General features: G+C 42.4%; 2 protein-coding genes across 3 annotated transcripts; one reads left to right on the plus strand and one right to left on the minus strand.

The window, feature by feature from the left end:
- Positions 1-744: 744 nt before the first annotated feature.
- tagln3a (transgelin 3a) lies at positions 745-10,812 on the plus strand. 2 transcript variants are annotated; one of them, XM_066661322.1, is made up of 5 exons: positions 745-861; positions 1,556-1,778; positions 2,420-2,594; positions 3,611-3,713; positions 3,874-10,812. In XM_066661322.1, the coding sequence occupies exons 2-5, from the start codon at positions 1,599-1,601 to the stop codon at positions 4,055-4,057; spliced, it is 642 nt and encodes a 213-aa protein (XP_066517419.1). In that variant the 5' UTR covers positions 745-861; positions 1,556-1,598; the 3' UTR covers positions 4,058-10,812. The 2 variants fall into 2 exon arrangements, with proteins under 2 accessions (XP_066517419.1, XP_066517420.1); XM_066661323.1 differs by having other exon boundaries at positions 764-861; positions 1,559-1,778.
- A 1,195-nt stretch (positions 10,813-12,007) lies between these two features.
- zgc:152816 (uncharacterized protein LOC777712 homolog) lies at positions 12,008-26,979 on the minus strand. Its single transcript, XM_066661237.1, has 20 exons — positions 26,874-26,979; positions 24,372-25,004; positions 23,082-23,143; positions 22,662-22,759; positions 21,806-21,846; positions 20,955-21,071; positions 20,458-20,583; positions 20,143-20,304; positions 19,834-19,955; positions 17,907-18,384; positions 16,767-16,857; positions 16,632-16,648; positions 16,350-16,490; positions 15,511-15,639; positions 15,135-15,263; positions 14,435-14,565; positions 14,164-14,275; positions 13,896-14,022; positions 13,123-13,244; positions 12,008-12,423 (listed from the first exon to the last, which is right to left on the minus strand). Exons 2-20 carry the CDS (start codon positions 24,933-24,935, stop codon positions 12,343-12,345), a joined length of 2,850 nt encoding a protein of 949 aa, XP_066517334.1. The 5' UTR covers positions 24,936-25,004; positions 26,874-26,979; the 3' UTR covers positions 12,008-12,342.
- Between the last annotated feature and the right edge of the window lie 896 nt (positions 26,980-27,875).

The raw sequence follows: 27,875 nt of genomic DNA on the forward strand, positions 1-27,875 counted from the left end.
CTCCCCGTGTCCATGTGGGTTTTCTCTGGGTGCTCCGGTTTCCTCGCATGGTTCAAAAATAGATGTTGGTAGGTGGATTGGCGAATCAAAAATGTCCATAGGTGTGATAGTGTGGGTGAATGTGTGACTGTGTTTTGTCCTGCAAAGCACTGGCACTCCTTCCAGGTGTTTCTGCCTTGTGCCAAGTGATTTCAGTGGTTACAGGCAATGAATGAATATATATTATAAAAAAGGCTTAAAGTACTAAATAAAACAAACAAACAAGCAGCAGTCACAGTAACACAGCTTCAGGGTCCTGGAGGTTGTGGGTTCGAGTCCCGCTCTGGGTGACTGTCTGTGAGGCGTGTGGTGTGTTCTCCCAGTGTCCGTGTGAATTTTCTCCGGGTGACTGTCTGTGAGGAGTGTGGTGTGTTCTCCCTGTGTCTGCGTGGGTTTCCTCCGGGTGACTGTCTGTGAGGAGTGTGGTGTGTTCTCCCTGTGTCTGCGTGGGTTTCCTCCGGGTGACTGTCTGTGAGGAGTGTGGTGTGTTCTCCCCGTGTCTATGTTAGTAGATGTCTCAAAAAGAGTTATAAATATTTTAAGTTTTTTAATCATTTTTAGGACTATTATAAAAAGATAATATTTAATATAAAAAGTACTACAAGCTCATGGCCCCGCCCACAGACCCCTATGTATTCAAAGACTGTAGGGAACAGTTTTCTGCGGTCATTGATTTAATCCCGCCCACTTCTCTATACGCAGCCACGCCCACTGACGCTGTTGGTGCCAAGTGAAACAGACGGAGTGACGACAGGCGGCCGAGCAGCGCATCCTCCACTTCCAGCTCTCTTTCTCCATCCCTCTCTCCATCTCTCTCTCTCCGTGAGTAAAACCAGTCAAACCTTCATTTTAGTCACATTTTTATATCATTTTATTTATTTCGCATCATGCATCGTTGCACATAGAAACGTCTCACGCGTTTCGTGACAGCTTCGGCACGCGAGGCGGTCTCCCAGCTCGATGTGTGCTGCGTTTGTTTGATTTCTGTCTTTATTCACCATCTTTTATCATTATTTTCCGTCTGCTTCCGTCCTCCGCAGTGAAACTGGTGTCGTGTCCAGGCTCAGTGACGGAGAAAAGGAGACAAAAGACTGAAACATATATAAAGAGCAGCAAAGCAGCGTTGGTTTAAAACAGAGTTAAAAGAGAAGCAGGGGTCGCACGGTGCTCGTGCATGTGATAGGTCTGGGTCTGGTTCTAAAGAAGCTCTGGTCAGATCTGTTTTTCTCCCGCGGATGTTTAAATCCGTGTTAGCGTCGCTCCCTGAGCCCTGGACTCGCTGTGGGGTGTAGTGCTGAAGTAAGATGTAGAACCACGAAAGATGGGCCTGTGTGAGTTCTAGACTCGCGAGGAGGAGACAGTGAAGCCCTGTTCTAGCGTTAGATGTTGACAGTGTTGTTGTTCTACAGCAGGTTCTGTGTGGGTCCAGTGTGGAGAACGTGTCTGTGACAGTGTTTTTGTTCTGCAGCAGGTTCTGTGTGGAGAACGTGTTTGTGACAGTGTTGTTGTTCTGCAGCAGGTTCTGTGTGGGTCCTGTGTGGAGCTGGTCCGTGTCTGCGATGGCGAATCGAGGGCCCAGTTACGGCCTGAGCCGCGAGGTCCAGGAGAAGATTGATCAGAAGTACGACCCCGAGCTGGAGGCCCGTCTGCTGGACTGGATCATGGTCCAATGCGGGGACGGTCTGGAGCGTCCAGAACCAGGGAAACAGAACTTCCAGAAGTTTCTCATGGACGGGACGGTGAGGAATTTGACGCTACACAATAATCTCTTCCTAGAGCAGCGGCACATGAGCCTAAGATCACCACAGTCAGGGCCAAGTGTCTGAGGCGGGGGCCGTAGAGCAGGTCCAGCGCTGGGCCATGGAGCAGTGGAACTGTGTTCTCTGGAGTGATCTGGACGTGTGATCCACAAAAGACTGTGAGGCCTCACGTTTTCACCATCGTCCAGGAGTTTAAAGTCCTGTGTGCTCCAGGCATAAGGCCCTCTCCCAAGGCCCGGGGGCAGCCATGTGTCGGGGGTCCGGGTGTTGTTTAGATTGTGGTTCTGCCAAAAAAGAGGCAAAGATGGGGCCACATTTCACTGCATTCACTTCCAGACTGTGACAACTGCCCCAGTTGGATCTGAATGCTGATTTGGTTCAGTTTGGAGTCATTCCATCTTTCTCTCTCTCTCTCTCTCTCTCCCTCTCTCTCTCTCTGTCCGTCTCTCTCTCTCTCTCTCTCCCTCCTTCTCTCTCTCTCTTTCCCTCTCTCTCTTCCTCTCTCTCTCTCCCTCCCTCTCTCTCTCTCTGTCTGTCTCTCTCTTTCTCTCTCTCTCTCTCTCTCTCTCACTCTCTCTCTCTCTCTCTCTCTCTCTCTCTCTCCCTCTCTCTCTCTGTAGATTCTGTGTCGTCTCATTAACAGCCTGTACCCCCCTGGCATGGAGCCCATAAAGAAGATCCCTGAGACTAAAATGGCCTTTAAGCAGATGGAGAAGATCTCTCAGTTTCTGGTGGCCACTGAGGCGTACGGTGTGGTCAGAGGAGACATCTTCCAGACCGTTGACCTGTGGGAAGGTAGCACTCGCATCCCTCTGCATTCCACAGTCATCAGTATTAGCTCTCACTTACTTTATCTAATCCCTCTGACATTAACACTCTATGCATGCTATCAAACCTCTGCCTCTGCAAATCACTGTGCATTTTTAATAAATAATAAATGTGTCCCTGTACGACTTGTGCCTCCCTGTGTGGTGAGCTGTGAGGGAGCAATGAGGAGTGAAAGGGAAACCAGCCTCTACATTTCTGTCAGTATTGCAGACCCAACCCTGTCCATACGTAGTGTAAATGAAACGTAAATGTAAGCCGTTCTGTAATTACGTGATTTCACTAGCACAGCAGGATCACTGTAATGCTCCGGGTGTTGAAGGGTTAATGTGTATGTGAGTGTATTTGAGACAGAGCAGCGTGGGAGATTGAAAGCAGCCTCCACAGAGTCAGCACTCAGCAGAAAACAGAGGAAAACACTGACTAAGAGCTGCTCAATCTCAGGGACAAAAGTCTGAGGACACCTGCCTCTGTTTTACTGTGCCCCGCTTTTCTTTTTCATTTATAAATAGTTCAAAATCAATCAAATTAATCAGTTCAACTTTATTTATGTAGCACTTTTCAAACAAGATAAAGTGTCGATCAAAATGCTTTACAATGGATTAACAAAAGTGTGAAATCTTAGAATCTAATGTGTAAATACATAAATATAAATGTAAAAATATCATCATAGAAATTAAAGAAATAGAAATAAAATAATATTATACAAGAATATATTAATTGTGCTAAACTTTTCTTGGATATTTAGTTTTTTTATTTTTTACTTCCAAATGAAAACTAGTTTTTCAATGTTTTAACTCCTTTTCCCTCACAGTTCCAGGACGTGGTGTTTACTGTGACACAGACGAAACAGGATGAAAACAGCTGGTCGCTCAGTTACCAGTCATATTCACAGCTATAGAGTGTTTGTGTGTGTGTGTGTGTGTGTTTGATACTGTGTGTATTAAAGAACCGTGTGTTATTTGTGTTGTGTGTGTGGTGTGTAGGGAAAGACATGGCCGCTGTCCAGAGGACCCTCGTGGCACTTGGAAGTGAGGCCCTCACCAAGGACGATGGACATTACCATGGCAACAAGGACTGGTTTCACAGGTTATTATTAACAGGGAGATTTCAGGGGCAGACACTCCTAAGAAGCAGCACACACACAAAATGTCCTGTGTGAGGGGACATTGTACTGTGTTTAATTTGTGCTAATATGTTGTGTATGGCATTGATTTGTGTGTGTGTGTGTGTGTGTGTGTGTGTGTAGGAAGGCCAAAGGTCAGCGGCGGGAATTTTCAGAGGAGCAGCTGCGTCAAGGCCGAGCTCTGATTGGTTTACAAATGGGCAGCAACCGTGGAGCGTCTCAGTCGGGAATGGCAGGTTACGGAACGCCGCGCCAGATCCTCCGCTACGACTCGCCTCGCCGCAACGGGGACAGGAGCCCCTCGTAAATCCGGTACCACACAAATGTTCCAGAATCAGCTCCAAAATCAGTCTAAATCAGCCCAGAATCTCACAAAATATTCAGACTAATCAGCCCCAATCTGCTCTAAAACCAGCCCCCAGAATCAGCCTTAAATCAAGTCCAAATCAAGTGCAAATCAACCCCGAAATCAGCCTCCCACCAAATTAATTACAAATCATAAATCAGTACGGCCGGGCTGAGGTGTGCTGTATTTTCACTGCTGTTGTCTGTTTACAGAGGTGGGGAGATGTTTGTTTGTTTGTTTGTTTGTTTTATTGACCATTGTGACATACAGCATGACACCTAAAGGACATGATCCTCACTAATAACCACCAATAGCCTTCCAGATGAGTGATTTCAGTACAGGATTAATCATTTCCAACAGTAACTAACCTGTGGCTTAGAATTATAACGTTGTGTGTGCCCACTATACTGCTTTTATCATGTTATTACAGAGATATTACTATGTAGCTGCTGGAGGCTATTGTATGTGTCAAAAAAACAATGTATTTTCTTATTCTAAACAGAAGCCATATAAAGCCAATAGTATGGAGCCCCTAAAGCCTTACGCTGGATATTTAGAGACTTATTTTGTTCCCTCAATTTAGCAATCGGGCGTCACGGTGGAGCAGCAGGAAGTGTCTCTGACACAGTTCCAGGGTTCTGGAGGTTGTGGGTTCGAGTCCTGCTCTGGGTGACTGTCTGTGAGGAGTGTGGTGTGTTCTCCCTGTGTCTGCATGGGTTTCCTTCGGGTGACTGTCTGTGAAGAGTGTGGTGTGTTCTCTCTGTATCTGCGTGGGTTTCCTCCGGGTGACTGTCTGTGAGGAGTGTGGTGTGTTCTCCCTGTGTCTGCATGGGTTTCCTTCGGGTGACTGTCTGTGAAGAGTGTGGTGTGTTCCCTCTGTGTCTGCGTAGGTTTCCTCCGGGTGACTGTCTGTGAGGAGTGTGGTGTGTTCTCCCTGTGTCTGCATGGGTTTCCTCCGGGTGCTCCGGTTTCCTCCCACAGTCCAAAAACACACGTTGGTAGGTGGACTGGAGACTCAAAAGTGTCTGTAGGTGTGAGTGAATGTGTGAGTGTGTGTCGCCCTGTGAAGGACTGGCGCCCCCTCCAGCGTGTCTTCCCTCATTGCACCCAGTGATTCTGGGTAGGCTCCGGACCCCACTGCCCTGAACTGGATAAAGGTTACAGACAATGAATGAATAAAATTAAAAATCCTTTTTAGACAGACATGACAGGGGGTATAGATGCGTTAGGACATGTGTTTGATCGCTTTGTTCATTCCTTATTTACACGTTACAAACACGTTTTTTAGACTAAAACATTAATAGCTCCGGTCGAGGAGACAGTGAATAAAGGCAGAATTTTGAATCTGACACGACTCGTTGGTCGTGGTGCATTCAGCTGGAGGTGGGACAGTGGGCACATAGCCAAAATCACATCTCATTCTCAAGCAAACTCCTCAATAAAACCCAATTGATCTGCTATTCTCATTTTCTTTCAAGAATGAATGTTTAGAAAAATTAATAAAATTAAAAAAATGAATAACATGAAAATAGAATTACGCCTGTCAGCGCCACTGTGAAGCTGCTGCTTCTTTGGAGATTATCTGATTTTATCTCATATAAAATGATCTACAAAATAAAGGTACAATAAAATGACATAAAAAAGCTGGAACTGTCCTCTTTCCATTGGAGTAGTGTAATTTATGTGAATATTAATTAATTATAAACTTATGCATGGATTGTGTTATGGACATGACACATTGGGCAATATTAGGTTCTTAAAAGCAATAATAGACTTACTATGTGTGTAACTATGTGTCATGTTTGAAAAAAAATTTAGTCACAAATCTGCAAAATGTCAAATATTTTCATACAATGCTCCATTACCTTGAAGGAAGTGTCAAATTAAAGCTTAGGCAGATGATTGCTAAACGGAGTAAATGAAGTCTCTAAATAATACTTTTCCACTATAACACTTTAGGGGCTCCATACAATATCATTGCACTTATATGCAGTGTATTATTATATTTATTAGTGTCATACCACTGTTCCTGTCGAGTACCGCATGATTACAGCTCAGATCAGGAGTGTTTACAGCTCATAGTAGTGTGTGAGGGATGATTTAAAGCTCAGATCAGTATTTTTGAGGTCTGCTCAGTGGTTTAAAGGTCTGGTCAGTACCTGACAGTGTTTAGAGCTCAGATCAGTATGTGATCAGCATTTAATGGTGATCTAGAGTTTAGATCAGTTTTTGATGGAGTGTTTTAAAGCTCAAATGAATCAAGCTCAGATTAGGATCTGACTGCAGTAGAGATCAGAAACACAGTTTGTTCCGAAAACTCCACTTATTTTAAGGTGGAGTGGTGTGTTTGACGAGAATAACGACTGTAGTTTGTACGCGTCTGAAGTGTAAATTGTCTGTAAGTGTTTATGCACTGTTTGAATTCCCACAGAAACTCATGTGTAACTGGAGGTGTTTAGTTTTGTAGCACTGTTGCTAACACAGTTAGCTGTCTTCTGAATTTGGAGACATTTCCACCTTAAGTGATCTGTAACAGCAAAAATAAGTCAGCGTTACCCCCCTACGGAGCAGAAATAGAGCATCATCCTAATCTCAGTTGGTGCTTTTCAGTGTTTGTTTAAAGGATGTATTTTTTTTGCTTGAGCAGAGAAACAGTGGGAGAGTGAAAGAGAGGGAGAGAGAAAGAGGGAGAGGGAAAGAGAGAGAGAGGGAGAGAAAAAGAGAGAGAGAGAAGGAGAAAGAGAGAGAAAGTCTAACATACCGGATAGAGACAGCTTATTTACTTGTCTACTGACACCAGTGCTACGTAAGCACATTAGATCTGATTTAAAGCATGAAATCAGAGTGGAGCGCAAGAAAATGGTATTTGATCTGTATGTGACAGTGATGAAGAGTTCAGATCAGTATTTGATTGGTATGTGAGAGTGGTGAAGAGCTCAGATCAGTGTTTGATCGGTATGTGACAGTGATGAAGACCTCAGGTCAGTGTTTGATCGGTATGTGACAGTGGTGAAGAGCTCAGATCGGTGTTTGATTGGTATGTGACAGTGATGAAGAGCTCAAACCAGTGTTTGATCGGTATTTGAGAGTGGTGAAGGGCTCAGACCCGTGTTTGATCGGTATGTGACAGTGATGAAGAGCTCAGATCAGTGTTTGATTGGTATGTGACAGTGATGAAGAGCTCAGATCAGTGTTTGATCGGTATGTGACAGTGATGAAGAGCTCAGATCAGTGTTTGATCGGTATGTGACAGTGATGAAGAGCTCAGATCAGTGTTTGATTGGTATGTGACAGTGATGAAGAGCTCAGATCAGTGTTTGATCGGTATGTGACAGTGATGAAGACCTCAGATTAGTGTTTGATTGGTATGTGACAGTGATAAAGAGCTCAGACCAGTGTTTGATCAGTATGTGACAATGGTGAAGAGCTCAGATCAGTTTTTCATCCGTATGTGACAGTGGTGAAGAGCTCAGATCAGTGTTTCAGCAGTATGTGACAGTAGTGAAGAGCTCAGATCAGTGTTTGATCAGTATCGGACAGCGGTGAAGTGCTCAGATCAGCGTTTGATTGGTATCTGACAGTGGTGAAGAGCTCAGATTAGTGTTTGATTGGTATCTGACAGTGGTGAAGAGCTCAGATCAGTGTTTCATCACTATGTGACAGTGGTGAAGAGCTCAGATTAGTGTTTGATCAGTATTTGACAGTGGTGAAGAGCTCAGATCAGTGTTTGATCAGTATCTGACAATGGTGAAGAGCTCAGATCAGTGTTTGATCAGTATCTGACAATGGTGAAAAGCTCAGATCAGTGTTTGATCAGTATCTGACAGTGGTGAAGAGCTCAGATCAGTGTTTGATCAGTATCTGACAATGGTGAAGAGCTCAGATCAGTTTTTCATCCGTATGTGACAGTGGTGAAGAGCTCAGATCAGTGTTTCATCAGTATGTGACAGTAGTGAAGAGCTCAGATCAGTGTTTGATCAGTATCGGACAGCGGTGAAGTGCTCAGATCAGCGTTTGATTGGTATCTGACAGTGGTGAAGAGCTCAGATTAGTGTTTGATTGGTATCTGACAGTGGTGAAGAGCTCAGATCAGTGTTTCATCACTATGTGACAGTGGTGAAGAGCTCAGATTAGTGTTTGATCAGTATTTGACAGTGGTGAAGAGCTCAGATCAGTGTTTGATCAGTATCTGACAATGGTGAAGAGCTCAGATCAGTGTTTGATCAGTATCTGACAATGGTGAAAAGCTCAGATCAGTGTTTGATCGGTATGTGACAATGGTGAAGAGCTCAGATCAGTGTTTGATCAGTATGTGACAGTGGTGAAGAGCTAAGATCAGTGTTTGATCTGTATGTGACAGTGGTGAAGAGCTCAGATCAGTGTTTGATCAGTATGTGACAATGGTGAAGAGCTCAGATCAGTGTTTGATCAGTATCTGACAGTGGTGAAGAGCTAAGATCAGTGTTTGATCGGTATGTGACAGTGGTGAAGAGCTTAGATCAGTGTTTGATCAGTATGTGAGAGTGTGGTTCAAATTTGGTTAAAAATTGGAAACACTGTTTTTTAAAACTCTGGCTCCATTAGGTTTCTTTGCCCAGACTTCGTTTAGATCCAACTTTACATTGTATAGATTATGTTTATGAGGTGCTTACAAGGGCAGACATTTCCCTTTTTCCCCTAACGTCTTGCTTTTATTGATTCTCTTTGTTTCCTCTGTTCCTTACTTTCTTTTCTTTTCATATTTTTTTCTCTCCCTCTTTCCGCCTTACCTGTACTTTCCCCTGGTTCTTCTTCCAGTTAATTATTTTTTCCAAATTTCGCTGTGTCCAAAATGGCTCCCTGTTCCCTTTATTAATCACTATGTAGTGCACTATTATAGGGAACTGAGTTCAAGAGGGTAGTGAACGATTATAGACATTACCTCATGGTGTTTACCGAACAACGCAGTGCATTATGGGTATCCGCTATCCACTAGTGTAAATGGGTTGTACACTACCTTTTGAGGTGCATTGTGGGATTATTTGAGTGCACAGAAAATTGTCCACTATGATTTTGGAGACTGCTAGAAAGTGGCCGAACTCCAAATAAGTGCACTATTCAGTGAGTAGGACAGAGCATTTCTTTGTCCTGAATTCACTTTCTGAAAACAGGATGTGACCTCATATAGAATCCTTGCAACATTCCAGAATATAGCGTTTATGATGTCATAAGGATGAGTGATGTCATAGTGACTCATGTCGTCATAATGCTGGTGTCTGAGGCTGGGTTACAGTCAGTGTTTGGAAAAGTCAAAAGTAATGCAATATATTTATATTTTCTTGGTTTTGATGATTCATTTTGAATGCAGTCATTACATAGGCGCAAATTTTATTCAAAGAGGAGTGCTCACACATCCCTGTCCATGTTTAATGCATGGATAAAATTTATTTACGGAATTTGACATATATCAGATTCAGCAGGTAAAACTTAGGTAACTAAAAAAATGTAGGTAAATAAAAACACACTAAAACATGGCATACATGTGATTAAAGTGGTGTGTTCAAAGATGTGCACACTGGTGTAAACAGGACGAGTAAACTGTGCTGACATTCAGTGTCCTAACACTGGTGTCAGAATTACGTTACTGTGATATCAAGGTGCCATTTCCAGATGATTAAGCTACATTAAATTATTTATACATATATAAATAGTATATACATAGCATCTGTATTATTCATATTTTTTTCTGTTTAATGTTTTGCTTGTTTTTTCACATTTGCTAAAGTTAGAAAATGAAAAGAGCTAGATTCAGGCTTTTTTTTACTCACCAAACGACATGCGACAGTATTTGTGGACGTGCAGTAGTTTGCTGAGTGTTTTTGAATGTGTTTTCTCACTAAAGCCAGATATTTAGTTTGCATTCACTGATGGCTGTTAAATGTAAGAAAACTGTATTGTCACTGTCTGAACAAATCCTTGAATCTCCAGTACTGCGGGACTTTTAAAACTATTCACTGTCCACTCTGTGAGACACTCCTCCCTCGTTGGTCCACCTTGTAGATGTAAAGTCAGCGCTGGGGTGACACTAAGCAACACAGGGTTTAAAACTCCAGCAGCACTGCTGTGCCTGATCCACTTGCACCATTTAACACACACTAACACACTACCACCACGTCAGTGTCACTGCAGCGCTGAGAATGATCCACCACCACATCACACCTGCTCTGTGGGGGTCCTGAGCACTGAACAACAGGGGGAGAGGGGGGTAACGAAGTGTGCAGAGCAACAGATGGACAACTAACTGTAATTGTAGAAGTACAAAGTGCACCTGTGTGGTCAGTGGAGCTGATATTATGGACAATCGTACATATTTCTGTTGTTCCAGGTCTCATCAAGCTGCAGAAAAACATCTGGAAACACTGAGAGAAACGTGGTTTTCTTTGGACAGTGACAATGTGGTGAAGGTGCTGAAATAGTCGAAGTAGAAATGAGTGTTTTTCCGGTAGGCTCAGCATGACCGGAGCAGCTTTACTGAATGTTATATTAGCAGGTGATGAAAAGTGATTTACGCCTTTCTCTGAAACACTGCGACAGAGCAATACAAACGCAGGCAGTGAAGCATCACGAGCTGGAACTGTTCCTCACTGCTTCCAATCAGTGTACAGAATGGAGTATGAACTATATGTTTATAGTAATTTATTGAACTTGTATGTGGAAAGTCAATAAAATGATTCTAATTCCTACTGAGAAAGTGTTTTTGGAGTTCATTTCAAAGATGCATTCACTTGGTTGTCCACAAGGTGGTGCTGTGTGCCTAGGGCAGGAGAAGAAATGTGGGTGACCCGTTAAACTTTACATAGATATTGAGGATATATGCCTCTTTCAAACAGGAATTTCTGAAAATTTCTAGATATAATCCAGAGTGTCGAGTCAGGAGATAACCTGGGGCAGTTGTTCACACATGCAGCTCACAGCGGGAGATTTTCTGCATCAGGTGTGTTCTCTTAGTGGGAAATGAAACACATGGTTTATGTGTGGAGCAGTGCCTTTGCAGAAAGCAGGAGAAACTCTGGAGTTTACTTCGAGTCTTTAACAGGGAGCGAGACGGATAAAATCCGGGTAATGTCCGGGACGAATGTTGCGGATGGTCCTGTTCACACACACAGCTCCCTCGGGACAACTCCGGAACATTTCTGGGTTACTGTGCATGTGTGAAAGGGGCAATAGGGTGAGGAGTAAAGAAATGAATATAAAATACACTAAGTCAGAATTTCTGACCTTCATTTTGATCATCATCATCATGTTCTCACTAAACAGCACCATCTTTGAGTGCATGCTTTGCTTTTTAATTTTTACAATTTTTTTCCCCACATAAAATGATGAATGAATGAGTGAATGAATGATAGTTCCACTTCTACCGTGCTTTTCTACACCCCTAGAGCACTTTACAATCTCTGGGACATTAGGGAGTCTCTCCAGCTCCTCCAGTGATCAGCCTCCAACTGCTGATCCACAACAGTCCTCTCATCACACACCAGCTGTTAGGACAAGAGGATGGGCTGAGCGGTTTATTGAAGACAGTCAGGAGGCCAGAGAGAGTGACCTCAGGGGCAAATGTAGGCAGATATCGGGGTCACATTGAGCCAGACTCTGACTCCAGAGAGTCAAGACCTCTGTTTTATGTCTCATCAGAAGGACAGCTGTGTTTACTCAGTAGTGTCCCTGTCGCAGCACCGAGACGATGAGATGCACCCAGACCCCAGGGACAGCGCCCCCTGTCTGCACCACCAACACCACCTCCAGCAGACACCCACGATGCATGATGAAGAAGAGATGAGTCCAGGTAAATGCTAGCTGTAAGAGACTCTAAAGCATGTAATATACAGAGCAGGAATAAGAACGGAGACGGAGGCCTTTAATCAAACAGACCTTTGTTTATTTAAGAAGAAGCTACAGTGAACTTCTATCCTGCTCACACGTCAACACATGAAACACGAGATTGTAATGACACCTCAGTTTTTCCCGTCTTCTCCCTCGTCTTTATTCTCTCACTCTCTCCTGCGGACACTTCAAAAACAAAGCGGGTCGTCCTCAACAAAATGGAGACAGAAACACGGAGGCTGGAATGTTCTTTTTTTTTAACTAAAAATAATATAAAAAAAAGAAAGAAAGAAAAGAAAATTCAGGAACTGCAGTGAACTGTCATCCTCTTGGCACCTGACTGAAAGTCATTCATCCATACATCAGTCCATCCAAACGTATGCCTCTCACTCGTTCATCTGTTCATCTGTCTGTCTGTCCGTCTGCTCCTCCTCCTGCACCTCCTCCTCCACCTCTCCACGCTTCTTCTGCAGAGATCAGGGCACAAGGGCATTAACGAGCTGTAGATGTAAACTACCACTCTGTTTTATTTGAGACAGCTTTGATGAGGAATGATCAAATCTTTCCATGTGACGGTGTCACCATCGGGAGCAAGAATCTCAAAACATATATCTAACTTCTCTTTTAGTCAAAGTTTAAACAGTTCTTTTCTCCATTTGGTGTGTGACAGTCTTAACCCATAAGAGCCCACGGTGACATATGAGTCTCATCCTCTTTCTGAGGTCTGGAACGTTCCCAACACAGCTTTATCCTTCACTTTAAATCATGACGTCTCTAAGTGACATTTACTGCACGCCCTGGATGCAGTCATATGGCAGTTTGTGGACGTGTGTCTGTGTGACCTTTTTACAGAATGACCGTGTGCCTGGTGAGTGCATAGAGACCAGAGAAATGTTTATTTTAATAGGTGTATTCCATCCTTTTTAACTATTCAAATGCTTTAGTCCCATGTCCAGTGTCTCACACAACTTTCTCTGATCTCATTTTAATATTCAAAACATGTTACAAAAAGGTTGTTGTGATGTTTATGTAACGCTTGGCTTTTAAACCAAAAAAATAATAGCAGAATGCGAAAAGCTGCTTTATATTTCTCATGATTTGGCTTCATGGTGAACTGAGCCTGGACTCTTATGGGTTAAGATCTGTGCACCGTGTTGATCACTGACCTTCAGCTTGTTGTAGTGTTCCAGACTGCTGCAGTGGTCCGATTTCGCCCGTTTCTCGTCCGTATAAAACACGTTACACAGTTTACAGAAGAAACCACTCTTGGGGACAACGTAATCCACGCCTGCAGAAAAGAGACGAAGCAGCACAGATTTCACATCAACAGGACATGTTTTTTTATAATAACGTCCAATTTGTTATTGTACAACGTACAGTGAAATGTGTCTTCCGCATTTAACCCAACTGTGGCAATGAACACACACACACAGGGGGCATCCATCCCCGGCGCCCGGGGAGTGTTAGGGGGTTCAGTGCCTTGCTCAAGGGCACTTCAGCTGTTGATGTTCCTGCCAGTCCTGGGAACCGAACCAACAACTTTCTGTTACCCCCTCTACCAGAGGTTATGCCGTCGACACGGCCACGTTAGGGAAATTTCGCAAGGATCAGCACAGCTGGAGAGCAATGGCTGGTGATCAAGGCGCCACATCACTTTTACTACGATGTTCATGAGTAATCAAGACTCTGAAAGATTGGTGAATCTGGTTTGTTGAGTCCAATCAACAAAAATGGATAAAGGAACAATAAATTATAGCATCACTTTTTAAATATTACACAATGCTTTCTTTAAAAAAGAAAAAAAAAAACATGCAAACAAAAAAGCCACCACCCTAAATGGTGAGTGACGTAAATAAAATTCTGTAAATTCACGGCCGGAGTGTATCGGTGGAGACTGTGGTGTGAGACGCACTGCTTCTTCAGTGCAGGAGGTTCTTACCCACAGGATTATCAGACTGATACGGACCGAGCGGACTCCGGGCCTTTTCCTCTTCCTCCGAGTCTTCACCTTCACAAACGCGATCTCCACCCACTCCCTCCAAACTCATCTCAGGACTGTGTCGGTCCTGAACAAACACACACAGGGTTTGGATCTCTCTCCAATCTCCCAACTCTTTAATAGGAAATGTATCATTTTAAATTCCTGTAATAAACTGAATCTTAGCTGAATGTGAGGAGACACCCGGGGCTTTTGGTGATGACTGTACCTCTCTGGGGCTGTTTTTGGAGGTCTGACCATTCTCCGTCCTCTCCTCTCCGTCTCTGGACGGTTTTATTCCCCTTGTATCGCACCAACGATCAAACTTATTCGCAGGAGTCCTGAGCAAAAACACAGACAGGTACACGTAGAGCTTCAGGGCGAATTCACAAAGCACCCTGTGCTCCAGCAAATATCAAAACTACACACGGAATAACACCTGCAAAATACTGAAGCTTAAAACTTCCCCTAATGCACAGAGTTTATTTTTTTAAGCTCACCATGGTATGTGAGAGTCTCCCTTCCTGCACATGGTGATCTTTAACACAGAGCCGTAGAATTTGAGAGGCCTGTGTAAGAATTTCTGGAGCATTTTCTCAGCTGCTTCCTTTGTCTCCATTTGGATGTAACACTGGTGGAGAGAGAGAAAGAGATAAAGAGTGATGAGAGATATTTCAAATCACTGTAAATGAACGTACTGTAAAACAGGGAAGTAACTATAAGAGAAAGTTCTGTAGACGAGGCGCCTCTAAACATAAAGGCGTCTCTCTATAAGCAGTTCTACCACCAAAAACAACCAATAAAATCAGACTGAATTCTGTGAAGTGGACTACAAAAGGAGTGAGGCACAATTTGGGACACAGCCTCTTTTACTCCCCTTTGCTTCCACTGCATTAGTTGGTGTGTTTGACCTGTGCCATAAAGCATTACATAGTTCTCGTAATGTGTTTCCTGCCCCTTTACAGTTAGTTACATAGTGCAGTTTCTGCAGTGCTGAGCCAGGATCAGCAGTGACACAGGCTCTGTTCTCCCTACAGCTACAGGGAGAATCACAATGATTTTGAAGCTGTCATTTTAAGGTAAAAGGCTACATGGTGTTGCTTTTCATATTTTGCATATTTTTCATATTTTCCTGTCTGTGAACTCACTGAGAGAGTGTGTGTGTGTGTGTGTGTGTGTGTGTGTGTGTGTGTTACCCACCGTTCCATACATCCTGTTGGAGCAGTACGCTGTGATTTTGCCAAAAGGCTGTGCGAGTCTGAGGAGGGACATGTCTGAGTATTTGAAGGAAGGGAGCATGCTGATAAACAACGATCTCCCACTTGGACCCTACAACACAAAACACGTGTATATTCATACATAAAAACATTTGTGTAAAAAAAAAAAAAAAAAAAAAAAAAAAAAAAGGGTGTCATATTTTCATAAAGAACGTATCAGAAGAACTGTTCTGTGGCTGATTCTAATGAATAGCTGCTGTATTCACACCCATATAAAGCTCAGAAAGCCTTTCCAGAAACTGTCTGTTGTGGAGGTTTTGTTCTGATATTAAAATGTGCGACTGATTTTCAGCTCTCACCTCGATTCTGTCGAAGGCCAGACATATCGACACAGACACTGGTCTCCCGAGCAGTTTAGACTTCTTTCTATTTTTGTAGAAATTCACCATTTCGTGAGCTTTCTCCACTGTTTCCAGTTCAATCAGAGCCTGAATGACATAGACACACGAGAACACACACAAACAGGAAGACAGAGGAAGGGGAGATATTTAAAGGGACTATATTTAGATTCGGTTCAAATTGTAAACCACTTTAGATCCAGTAACTTTGTAAAACCCTTTAGTAAATCATATGGTACCACTTTAAAACAAGACTGCACTAAATGGTTTAAAATATGTTTATTACATGGTTATTAAATAGGCTGTAAACACCTTACATATCATTAATAATCCTTTGTAGCACAGAAATAGAAAAGGCAACAGTGACCTTTTTTTGTCTAAAACTGAAGGTGTCAAAACTCAAAGAAAATGTCGAGGTGAAGTGGTAAAGCTCTATATAGACAGCGTCTATTCTATTAGTGGTTAACTGATTTAACTTTGTGGTTAAATGGTTAAACTTATTATCAAACATGTGCTGGAGCTGACGGGGTTAATGTCGACTGACGGAGGAGACAGTGAGGTCAGTATTTGGCGAGATCTGAGGTTTAACTGTAGATGGATGTGGGTTCACTATTTGGCAAATAACAGGTCACTGCTGCCCTTTCTATGTGTGTGTTATAACTGATTATTAATGTGTTTACAACCTAATTAATAAATAACTACAGACAGATTGTAAATGTTTATAAACTTTATAAGTGCAGTCTTTTTCTAAAATGTTACCAAATATGGCACAGCGAGTCAGTGTAAAGACACACACACACCTCATGTCTGTAGTAGGAGATGGCGAAGTTGACCACTTTTCCGAAGGGAGTGGCCATGTTATACAGAGCTTCCGGCACAACTTTCTTTCTTGTTTCTCTGAACTCTTTCCTGATCGGCCTCACCACGACCACCCGACCTTCCTACACACACACACACACACACACACACACACACACACACACACACCATAAAATATGAACTGTAAAACACAGCAAATAAATTGTAATTGAAAACGCTGGAGCTCCAGATGGTGGGGAAAAGTGAGGACTCCAGTTACTAACCTTCGGCTCAGAGGTTTCTGAGGGGAAACAACAAGAAACGTGTTAAACATGTACACATTTATCACACATCATACATAGAATTAGCTGTGAAATGTGAGACTGTGAGGTTTCTTTATCACTGTGAACAGTCTGTACCTAAGGAGTCTCCTCCAGTGGTGCTGTCCAACTCATCCAAGGTAACAAAGTCATCCAAGTTCTCTGGGAAGTCCACTTCGTCCAGGTCATCCTGAATAGTTTGGTGGACAAGTCAAGTTAGTGTGGGATTCAGTGGCGTGCAGAACTTATCGGTGGATGGGATCATGAGGATTTAAACAGGTTAAATAAAATGAGACAAATAAAAAAAATATAAATAAAGGTGGATTCACAGTGAAAAACCCAGAGGTGTGAACATGCCCTGTAATAAATTTACATCAAATCTGATAATTACGATGAAAATGGCTGATAATTATAATCCATAATTATAATACTTACTGGTTTCAATCAATTAAAAAAAGCTATTGCATTAATCACAATGACACTGTGATAATCTTAAATTTAAATGGTTTTATTTCCATGTTTTATTTGGAAGGGAGATAATCAAATGAAATCATTCTTTTTGTTTAAATTATAACATTAAAATAAGTTGTTTTTAATGATACGTGTATTAGAGCCTCTTTATTTGGCGACTAAAAGGTTCAGGGAGAGAGTTAATAGCTAAAAAATACAAAAAAAGAAAAACAAACGAAACTCAGACACAAGACTTTAGAAAATTGCAGTGTGCAGCTCAGACACTAACACGCCTCCATATTCCACCTTCAACAGCTTTATGAGAGAGAAATATGTGGAATAAGCCAGGCACAAGGAAAAAACAATAGTGTAGAACGTCTAACAGCAGCTGTTCGTGTGTGTGTGTGTGTGTGTGTGTGTGTGTGTCAGAGAAATAGAAAAACAGTAAGGGTGTTAATTATGAGATTTAATCCATATTTCAGCCTAGAAATGATGTAATCTACTTTCTGACTTCAACAGTAGCGACGCTGTGTTTCCACCGTTTAATAAAACCACTAATGCATCACTAGGCTCCGTAACATGAGTGAATTATGGGAAGGTGTGGCCAAATTTGGTCAAATTCCATGTTAAATATTCCAGATTAATCACAGGTGTTAACGGTTTAACATTCACGGCACTACTAATAACTATTCGATATTAATCAATAAAGTATATGTTTTATAAAAGTCACTGGGGTGTACTGAAATACCCTGACCACCGTTCGAGTGAAACCCGCAGTTGAGATCTCACCTGTTCTTCTGTGTTCTCCTCTGATACTTTGTCTCCTTTATTCTCATCTCCTTCTACTGCAACCTGCTCTTCCTCTTCATGCTTATCTTCTTTAGACTCTGCCTCCTCCTCTTCTCCTTCCTTCTGCTCTGTTTCTTCTGTTGCCGTCTCCATGTTTTCAGTCTCCAAAAGGCCTTGATTGTCCTCCCGCTGAACCCCCTCTTCGTTCTCTACATTCTCCTCCATCTTTTCCGCCTCATCGCCCTGTCTGTCCTCCTCCTCCTCCTTGTCTTTCTCTCCATCCTCTCCCTCCATCTCTTTGTCTGTGTCCTTCTCCTGCTTCGACTCGGCGGTGGAAGGCTCTCTGCTGGAACTCTTCCTCTTCTCCTTGTCCCTGCCGCTGGGCTGAGACGAGCTCTTGGACGAAGAAGGTTCGTTTTTCTGTCGGCTGCAGCTGCTGTGGCTCTTTTTGGATGAAGGGTGCTCAGGACTGCTCTCACTGCAATTACACACGAGAACCTTAGGCCTCGCTCATAAATATTACAACCTGTCTGTAACACAGTCTTCTTCCACGTGGATGAACCTACAGACACACGTTCATTATGTGAAAACCCAGAGCAAACACATCTGCATCTCACAGTTTAGGAAACATCGAATACAGGCTAGAACAAAACATTTGAACCTGCTGCAGTGTCAATGTAGGTCCACTAGAGGGCACTAATTTTCTAGTGAAGTTAATTCTTAGAGTAATAAAGAGTAAGTCTGCCGTGTAGCTTTGTTAATATCTTCGCATGTGTGCTGTAGTTTATTCCCAGGGAAATAAGCGGTCAGTGCCGTGGCTAAGCATTTCCACTTTGAAACGGCATCATTATAGCAAACTCAGGAATATAGATTCAAACAGGGTTTTTGTACCTCAAACCAAAGGAACCCATCCTGTCACCCTAAGGGCAGGGCTTTCCAGTGGTAGAAGAGCAGTTGAGGGGTGGGTGGGGATACAGACGGAGAGTAGTTGCATATTCATAGACTCACGTGTAGTGAATGAAGACACATGAAGGTGCCGAGTCCCACTGAAGACACTTTTAACAGCATAAAGGGACTTTTACCTTGGAAATGACTTAATTCACTCATCGTCTGTAACCCTTATCCCGTTCAGGGCGGCGGTGGGTCCGGAGCCTATCCGAAATCATTGGGCACAAGGCAGGAAGACACCCTGGAGGGGGCGACAGTCCTTCACAGGGTGACACGCACTCACACATTCACACCTACGGACACTTTTGAGTCTCCAATCCACCTACCAACGTGTGTTTTTGGAGCGTGGGAGGAAACCTGAGCACCCGGAGGAAACCCATGCAGACACAGGGAGAACACACCGCACTCCTCACAAACAGTCACCCAGACACAGGGAGAACACACCACACTCCTCACAGACAGTCACCCGGAGGAAACCCACGCAGACACAGGGGGAACACACCACACTCCTCACAGACAGTCACCCGGAGGAAACCCACACAGACACAGGGAGAACACACCACACTCCTCACAGACAGTCACACGGAGGAAACCCACGCAGACACAGGGAGAACACATCTCCTTTGGAAATAACTTCTACTTCTCTAACTCTGAATAGAGAGGTGTTTTTAGGATTTTAATGCAAGACTGGAAAATAAACGTAAAATTAAATTGCTGTCCAAAATCTATTTTATTTCTTCCACTTTCAGTTTTCTACATTATTTGAGCACCTTTGTTACAACGTCAATTTTAATGGACATTAATGAAAAAGCTAAAAAAAAATGAGAGAGCAGAATCACTTTCTGTTCTAAACATAGAATTTCTGAGATTACAAAGGCCTCACATGGATCATTTAAGAGATTTAAATGTGTATCTTAATGGTGGATTTTTTTTAACCATCTCCGGAGAAATAATACCAGAAATGAATAGACATTCTTACCGTAAACTGGACAGGGAAGACAGCGACACTTTGATGCTCTTGTCCTGAATCCTCAGAGGGTTGGTGTGGTAATATTTCACCATGATATCAGCATCCCGCCAATCCACCATCTCTATCAGAGCCTGGGCACCACCACAACAAATTAAAAGGTGAAATTATTAATGCTCTGATAATTTTCCACTGCAACATCTCTGTCAAGTTTTCTAAACACACACACACACACACACACACACACACACAAACATCCAATTTTGCGAACCCTGATTCATTCTTAATATAGAACAGCTCACCCCTTACTCAGAATCTCACCTTGTCTTCTGAGAACTTTGACTGTCGCACGTCTCCGAACATTGCAGCGATCTCCAAGACCTCCTCCTCCATCTCCTTCCCCGACGGCAGCCGGGAGAAACACACCACGCTCTGAGAGGATGGCTTCTGGCGCTTTGCTGAAGAATCGTACACCTCGGGAGGCTGGAAACCACACACATGGAACAGAAAAATACGCCATCACAAAATCAGAATCTCTTTATCCATCAATGTGTGTCAGATACAGGAAATAGCTTCAGCTTATTGGTAAGAGCTTCCTTCCCTAAGCCTGCCAGGCTCCATGGAGCTGTAACATACATGAATAACCTCCACAGTTGGGGACAAGCAGAGGCTGATCCTGTGGCCCTTGATGAAGGCAGGTTTAGTTTGATAGTGATTGACCATGTCCTTCGCTTCTCCGTGAGAACTGAACTCCAAAAAGCCCTGGAACACACCAACAACTTCACTTTTTTTTCATAAACACATTAAAGCTTACAAAAATATAAGTGTTAAGCTACAATCATGAATAAAAATACAACTCTAATAAATACAGTAAAACGTTTCTCTGAGCTTGGTTTTTGTAATATATAATTATGTATATTCCTATAGTTTCTGGTGGAACAAAACCTTATACAGCCATTTTGTCCACATCTTAAAACTGCTGTTGCCCTGTATTTACAAACTGCATGAAGAGCAAACCTACAGAAACACTAGGAACATTCACATAAAATTGTTTAATAACGTACAGTCAAAGCTGAGAATGAGCTTTCCATCTTTTAATGGAGATAACAGTTTTGACGCTGTGCTTCAAATACCTTGAAAGGAAATATCAGATGCTTTACGATCGTTCCAAATGGTTTTCCCAGGGCCAGCATATCGGCCACAGCCACGCAGCCCATCGGGAATTTGGCGACCACCACCCTCGTAAAAGGCTAACGTCAGAACAGAGGCAAGAAATACAGGAAAATACAGAGTGTATTTAATGTACAGCAGAAGAAAAACAAAACACTACTCAAAGACAAAACAATCTCAGTAATAATGCAATAAAAAGGTGAATATACATATGATTAAAGAAAGTCTACAGTTTCATCCTATGAATGAAGAGAGCAGAAGATAATTTAGCTACAGCCAATTTAATTTAGATTTAATTTTTAACAGATGAATCGGTACCACTTTAAAATAAGACCACACTCCTAAAGGTTTGTAATTGGTTTAAAATCTGTTTACTTCGTGGTTATTAATTAGGTTGTAAACACCTTGAAAGTCATTAATAATCATTTGTAAAACATACATAGAGAGGGCGACAGTGACCTGGTATTTGCCAAAAAATGAAAACATCAGATAACATGGTTAAACTCATTTACAAATCTGTGCTGGGGCTGACAGGGTTAATGTTGACTGAGGGAGGATATACACTGAGGTCAGTATTTGGCAAGATCTGAGGTTTAATTGTAGATGGATGTGGGTTCACTATTTGGCAAACAACAGGCTACTGTTGCCCTTTCTATCTGTGTGTTATAACTGGATATTAATGAAAATTAATGCATTTACGACATGATTAATGACCATTAAGAAAGACCATTTTAAACCATTTATAAACGGTATCGTCTTATTCTAAAGTGGTATTGATGAATAAATAAATCGTGACAACCCTGGTGTGTCTTACCTTATAGTGAGAGAAATGCCGGTCAGATGAGGACACGTCTCCTGAAAGTAAAAATAAACAACATATGCATATAACAAGTACATTACTGGTGCTCCATTCAACTGTTACTGATCACAAAATGAGGCAAACACAAATGCCACCACAATCAGCCAGTAATTAATTCAGGAAAACTGATTTACAAAGCTTTCAGCACATCCGTGGTGCCTTTATTGACAACTTTTTATATTGCTTATTCATTCATTCATTCATTCATTCATTATCTGTAACCGCTTATCCAGTTCAGTGGGTCCGGAGCCTTCCCGGAATCATTGGGCACAAGGCGGGAAAACACCCAGGAGGGGGCACCAGTCCTTCACAGGGCAACACACATTCACACCTACGGACACTTTTGAGTCTCCAATCCACCTATCAACGTGTGTTTTTGGAGCGTGGGAGGAAACAGGAGCACCCGGAGGAAGCCCACGCAGACACAGAGAGAACACACCACACTCCTCACAGACAGTCACCCGGAGGAAACCCACGCAGACACAGGGAGAACACACCACACTCCTCACAGACAGTCACCCGGAGGAAACCCACGCAGACACAGGGAGAACACACCACACTCCTCATAGACAGTCACCCGGAGCGGGACTCGAACCCACAACCTCCAGGACCTTGGAGCTGTGACAGAGACACCACCTGCTGCTGCACTGTGCCACCTTGCTTATTCTTTTTAACTATTTTGCACATTCTGGGTCATTGATTTATACGTGTCTACACAAATATGCTTTACTCGTTTTATTTGCTATGCTAGTGTCATGAAAGAAGGGAATACGACTTAGATCCTGTGCTTAAACAAAATGGGAATAAATACCTGTGCTCCTCTCAGAGCTGTAGGGCCGTTTACTCGGCAAAGACGAGCGAGAACTTCGCCGCGAAGAGTACAAGTCTTCTTCCGAATATGGGCTGGAGCTAGAGAGACAACAACTGACTTTAAGATTTCCGTTATTAAAATGCAGCATTGCTGTTTTGCTGCTGAAATTCATTAGTTTGAGAAACAAAATGTTGAGACATAAATGCATTCCAGTATCATGGTGTTAACATTTCTGCCACACCGTCCACACCCTGAAAGTGGGCAAGCGAGCTGGCTGATTGTATGGGTGTAGAGTGCTCGTATTACTCTCCTTTCTGTTTTTAAGTGCGTCATTTGCAACAACTTTTGTTTCATCTGCTCCTAAATATGAACAAAATGTAAATTAATAATTAAACAAATAAAATACAAATGGAGACTTACAAACGCATTAACTCCCTCCGTGCTTCCAAGTGCCGGGCGCCTCGAAGATGACCAGTCCATGCCTGGCAATTTAACGTTACAAAAACACAAGAAAATCATCTTAAATCTCTGCATTTTACATCAAGTAACAAACAAAAAGCTTCAGGTTTTTTTGCCGTTTTCCACCAATGATGAACTGGTCCCGTTCCTGCACCTAATTTTGAACTATTCTGTGTCAGCAACATTAATACTTTCCGGACCCAAAATGTTCATTCCCGGCTGGAACTCAAGATCAGCAGTTTCTTCAGCATGAATCGTGACAGCGTCTATGGGCGTGTCGAGCTAAAGAAGCTCCAGAAAGAGCTCAGAGACTAAAGAGCTCTGGTGCACTGGAGCTGGATGGGACACTGGCCAGCAGACCTGATATCCACTTTCTGATTTGTCAGCGCCCCTCCAAGAACGATCATTACAATCTGACGCCACTGTAAACAGTGGATAAACCATGACTCTCTTCATTTATCTGTGACTCTGCCGTTGTCCCGGTCACAAAAGACAGCAGCGCTGAGAATAGACACATTCACAAAACTGTTGCAGACACAGTGGGAGGGGCGCTTCCCTGAAGAGCGGGTTCTAAAAAATCTGAACAGAACCAGATCAAGAACCTGAGTTATTTTGATGGAAAAGGGCTAGCTGTGCAGTAAAACACAGAGTGGATTTCATGTTACTGGAAAAACATGTGAAGACTTGAGCAAACATTGTCTGGTCAAAGATCATCCATGCTGGAAGAGACATGGGCTATGACAGGTGTTATTTACCATCTCTGTGACCTGCTTATTTCCCAGAAGTTGCGAGCAAATGACAGTTTTTAAAGGAAGACAGGGAAGCTTTGTGCATATTTCTCCCTCCACCACTCCTTCTCACTGGGTGATAGTGGGACTGGATCAGTGGGTGTAGAACTGCCCAGCATGGCTGGAATATAATCTTTATATACAATACTAAATACATAAGGCAAATTTAGAACAATCGTACTGATAAAACCAATCAAATTAAAAAATAAGACTAATTTATTAGGCCCTTCTACAGCAGCAGCTCCATAGAGTGGGTCCCATACATGGGGGCAGTCATGTTTAAATAAGATTAGTACTGATTCTCTGTCACATCCAGGTGCCATTTGTGCCATCTTCTGTTTGTTTTCAGAGTAAACTAAATGACTTATTGCTCCATTTAGTGAAGATTAAATTGTGTTTTAAATGGAGTATTTATGTATATAGTTATTTAAACAAATTTAAGCCATATTTTTGTCCTCTCTACCTTGGGATCGTTGATTTTGATCTTGCAGACCGAGCACACGTGGGGGAAGACGCTGGGGTTGTCGTCGAACTCTGTATCGAGTGTGTCGCTGCTCAGCCGCTCTCTGGAGGACTTCCTGTGTCTGAAGTCTCTCCTTCCCGGAGCTGGACGCTCCGTCCTCCGGTAGCTCTCATACTTCCCATGATGCTCATGGTCGTGGTTGGAAGCATGGCCTTCAGAGCGGCGCGAGGCGCTGGAGGAGGGCGGGCTCGGTCGTTTCTCCTTGATTTTCTCGGGAGGCTCTTGATTGGCTTGCTGAGGCGGCTCCTCTTCCTCTGGAGGTTTGCCTGGAGTCTGTTCTGTGTCTGTGTTTGTGACGGCTGAGACAGACTCCTTCTCCTCTCGCTTGGCCTTGAGCTGCATGATGAGGTAAGGCAGAGTCTCAACGCTGATCTCATTCTCTGGGATCTTGGCGAGTGCCTCCACATCCTCGGGAGAAAGGCCAAGAGCAGCGTAAAGGCTCTGAGCGTGCACCGTGGTGGAGGCGTCCCCAGCTTCCCCGGCGGCTCCCTCTGAAGACTCCATTGTTAAAACAGCATCCAGCGGAGGGAGATGAGGAGGAGGAGAAGAGGAACTGCTTTCACAGCTGTTGCTCTAGCAGGAAAGAAAGAGGAAACACATAGGATTAGGATCAACAATAAACATAGGTGGTGTGGCACATGTACCTTATTCCTACACCCCATAAAACTCTGTGCAAATTATAACAAAAACTTTGATGTACACAAGTTCCAATTAATTAAATTAGTCGAATAATTTTACTTTGGCCTCTCTGCATTGGGCCATGGAGAAGCTGAACTGTGTTTTCTGGAGTGTTGAAGCTCCAGCAAATATCTTAGGGATGAGATGGAGTGGTGTTTGTGACTCACAACCAACTGCCCAACATCAACATCAGTACCTGATCTCACTAATGCACTAGCCGTCAAATCAAAAATGCTCCAACGTCTACAAAAATATAGAAACTGTTAAAGCAGCAGGGGAACAAACTCCAGATTATCACTTTAATTGCTGACACATTTTTGACAGTATTTTCCCCTATTTCATGGTGCAGAGTCTGGGAGAGACTACCTTTGGATATTCAAACCTCAAACCTGAAAAGACTTTAAAATAAAACATATTGAAAGTGCAATCGCAATATTAATTATTAAAATACAATTATAATATTAACCCTAGTGTTCTACTCTATTCAAAACATACACCACTGACGTTACCACACTGTAACACAATAAATTACAAATAAGACCTCAGTGACAGAGGAATTGAGACAGTAATAGTTTTCTAATATTAGTCCCAAAGCACAAGTCTTCCACGGCAACAGTGAAGGTACTGGCTCTGCTCCATTTCACATAAGACACAGCTTATTATACCCCTCTGACAGACGACACAATTGCCATTGCCTCAGACCAAGTGTCGGAAGGTAAACCTCATCATTAAGGAGCGCTACACTTCACAGCACTGTTTTACTACGGAGACGAAGTCCCAGACAGGCCAGGAAAGTGTTTAAGACTATGTCTGGAACATTTTTATAATCTACGTAAACAGATACAATGTACTAGTAGCACCACATTACTCATTCAGTGTTTATCAGATTAAATTAACAATGTCTAATTAAGCTCTTGTAATTAAAAATGTACTTCTTAAAAAGTGCTCAAAGAAGCATAGAATTTACCACAATTACAAAAAAAAGAAAGAAATTTACAATAAATATAAACCTGCGCCTGCGTCTGTGGTTAAAACTTAGCATTAAAGAGTTTGCTTCTGATGATTACACAAACATATTTTAGATTTATCCAGCTCTACCTGTATACTACGTAAAATTATTATGAATATTTATAATCCAATTTAATTTAAGCAGAAGTCTGCAGATTTCTACTGCTCCTTTCCAGAACTCGTTACAAACAGAATTAAAGAGTTGTTTTCCATCAATATTCAAATGTGTGACTAGTTCAGTAGAATTTCAGAGTACTGCAGCTCTTTATTGCCCATAAATAGCAATATAGAGGGGTTGTTTCTCATGAGTATGCGAATATGAGTGGTTCAGAGTACTGAAGTTGTTTACTGCTCATAATCAGCATTAAATAGGAATTGTTTCTCATGAATATGCAAATGTGGGTCTAGTCCAGAGTACTGCAGCTGTGTAGTGAACGTCTTTAGGCCCAAAACAGAAAGCAAGCCTTATCACAGTGGGATAAACAGTTCATAGCAAGACCATATTATAACAAAACCACACATGCACCCCTTGTTCTTTTTAAACTGCCCCAGTGAAGACCCGAAGTCCCAGTAGTAGAGTTAAAAGCAGCGATTCACAGTCGCCGTGGGATATTTGCCGTTCAATGCTAACGCTATCTCAACGCTACACTCGCTGGATTATTTTAGCAAATAAATAAAATAAGCACACACTTTACCCTTTCCACAAAAGCCTTAAAGTCACTAAAGACTGCAAACATGTTTATTCAAAGCATTTACCCAATTAAAATCGACGAATCCCCCTTGTATCGACGTAGTAAGCTACATCAACACGAACCATATATCCTTACTTCGCCATCTTTGCCAAACAGCAGACAGACCCACCTCCAAGCAAGACAACTGATTGGCCGTTAGGGTCAGCAGTAGGCGGGTCTTTGTACGAGATACATATATGATTGGCTGTTACGGTGAGTACTGGTAATGGTTTCTACAAAGAAAATATCTGATTGGATGTTAGGGTGAACAGTATATGGGACTTTGTACGAGATACAAATATGATTGGCTTTTACGGTTAGTACTGGTAAGGGCTTCTGCAAATAAAATATCTGATTGGCTGTTAGGGTCAACAGTAGGTGGAAATTTCTACAAGCTAGACCTCTGATTGAATGTTAGAGTCAGCACTGGGCGGGAATTTCTGCAATAAAAATATCTGATTGGTAATGAATGTCATCAAGGGCCGGAACTTTCCACCAAAGGTAAATCTGATTGGATGTTAGTGTTAGCAATGAGCAGGGCTTGCTAAATGTCTATCATATGTACTGTATTTGGAAGCATTTACAAGCACTTAAAAACTGGCCAGTATGAAGAAACCTAATATATGAGCATGAAAGAGTCAATATATACACACAATGTGACAAAATGTTACAACATAAAATAGACTTTATTGTCGTTCTGAAAACTGCTTAAAAAATTAAAATATCTGTGCCTGGTAAAATTACAGGAAAAAAAAAAAACACAAACACATATAAGTGTGTCTCAGTATGTGTCCAAGTATTTACAATAACCAAAATTATTGTATAAGTCTTCCATTTAAAAAAATAATAAATGATAAATTGATAAGTTTAGATTTTCATAGCATAATAGAGGACAGAAATAACAGACAATATTTACACTTCCAACACCTCTCTTAAACCTGACATTCACACAGAGAAGTTCATTCATTCATTCAGTCGTTATCTGTAAACGCTTATCCAGTTCAGGGTTGCGGTGGGTCCGGAGCCA

This window comes from Hoplias malabaricus, chromosome 2 (assembly GCF_029633855.1).
Source record: "Hoplias malabaricus isolate fHopMal1 chromosome 2, fHopMal1.hap1, whole genome shotgun sequence".
In the NCBI taxonomy this organism is placed as follows: domain Eukaryota; kingdom Metazoa; phylum Chordata; class Actinopteri; order Characiformes; family Erythrinidae; genus Hoplias; species Hoplias malabaricus.

Excerpts from the sequence above, each read along its gene's own strand:
- tagln3a (XM_066661322.1), top strand. The coding sequence starts at position 1,599 with ATGGCGAATCGAGGGCCCAGTTACGGCCTGAGCCGCGAGGTCCAGGAG. Across the intron at positions 1,779-2,419 it reads AGTTTCTCATGGACGGGACG|ATTCTGTGTCGTCTCATTAA; the intron begins GTGAGGAATTTG and ends CTCTCTCTGTAG. Across the intron at positions 3,714-3,873 it reads AACAAGGACTGGTTTCACAG|GAAGGCCAAAGGTCAGCGGC; the intron begins GTTATTATTAAC and ends GTGTGTGTGTAG.
- zgc:152816 (XM_066661237.1), bottom strand. The coding sequence starts at position 24,935 with ATGGAGTCTTCAGAGGGAGCCGCCGGGGAAGCTGGGGACGCCTCCACC. Across the intron at positions 20,305-20,457 it reads CAACTGTGGAGGTTATTCAT|CCTCCCGAGGTGTACGATTC; the intron begins GTATGTTACAGC and ends TGTGGTTTCCAG. Across the intron at positions 12,424-13,122 it reads AACACTACAACAAGCTGAAG|AAGAAGCGTGGAGAGGTGGA; the intron begins GTCAGTGATCAA and ends TGATCTCTGCAG.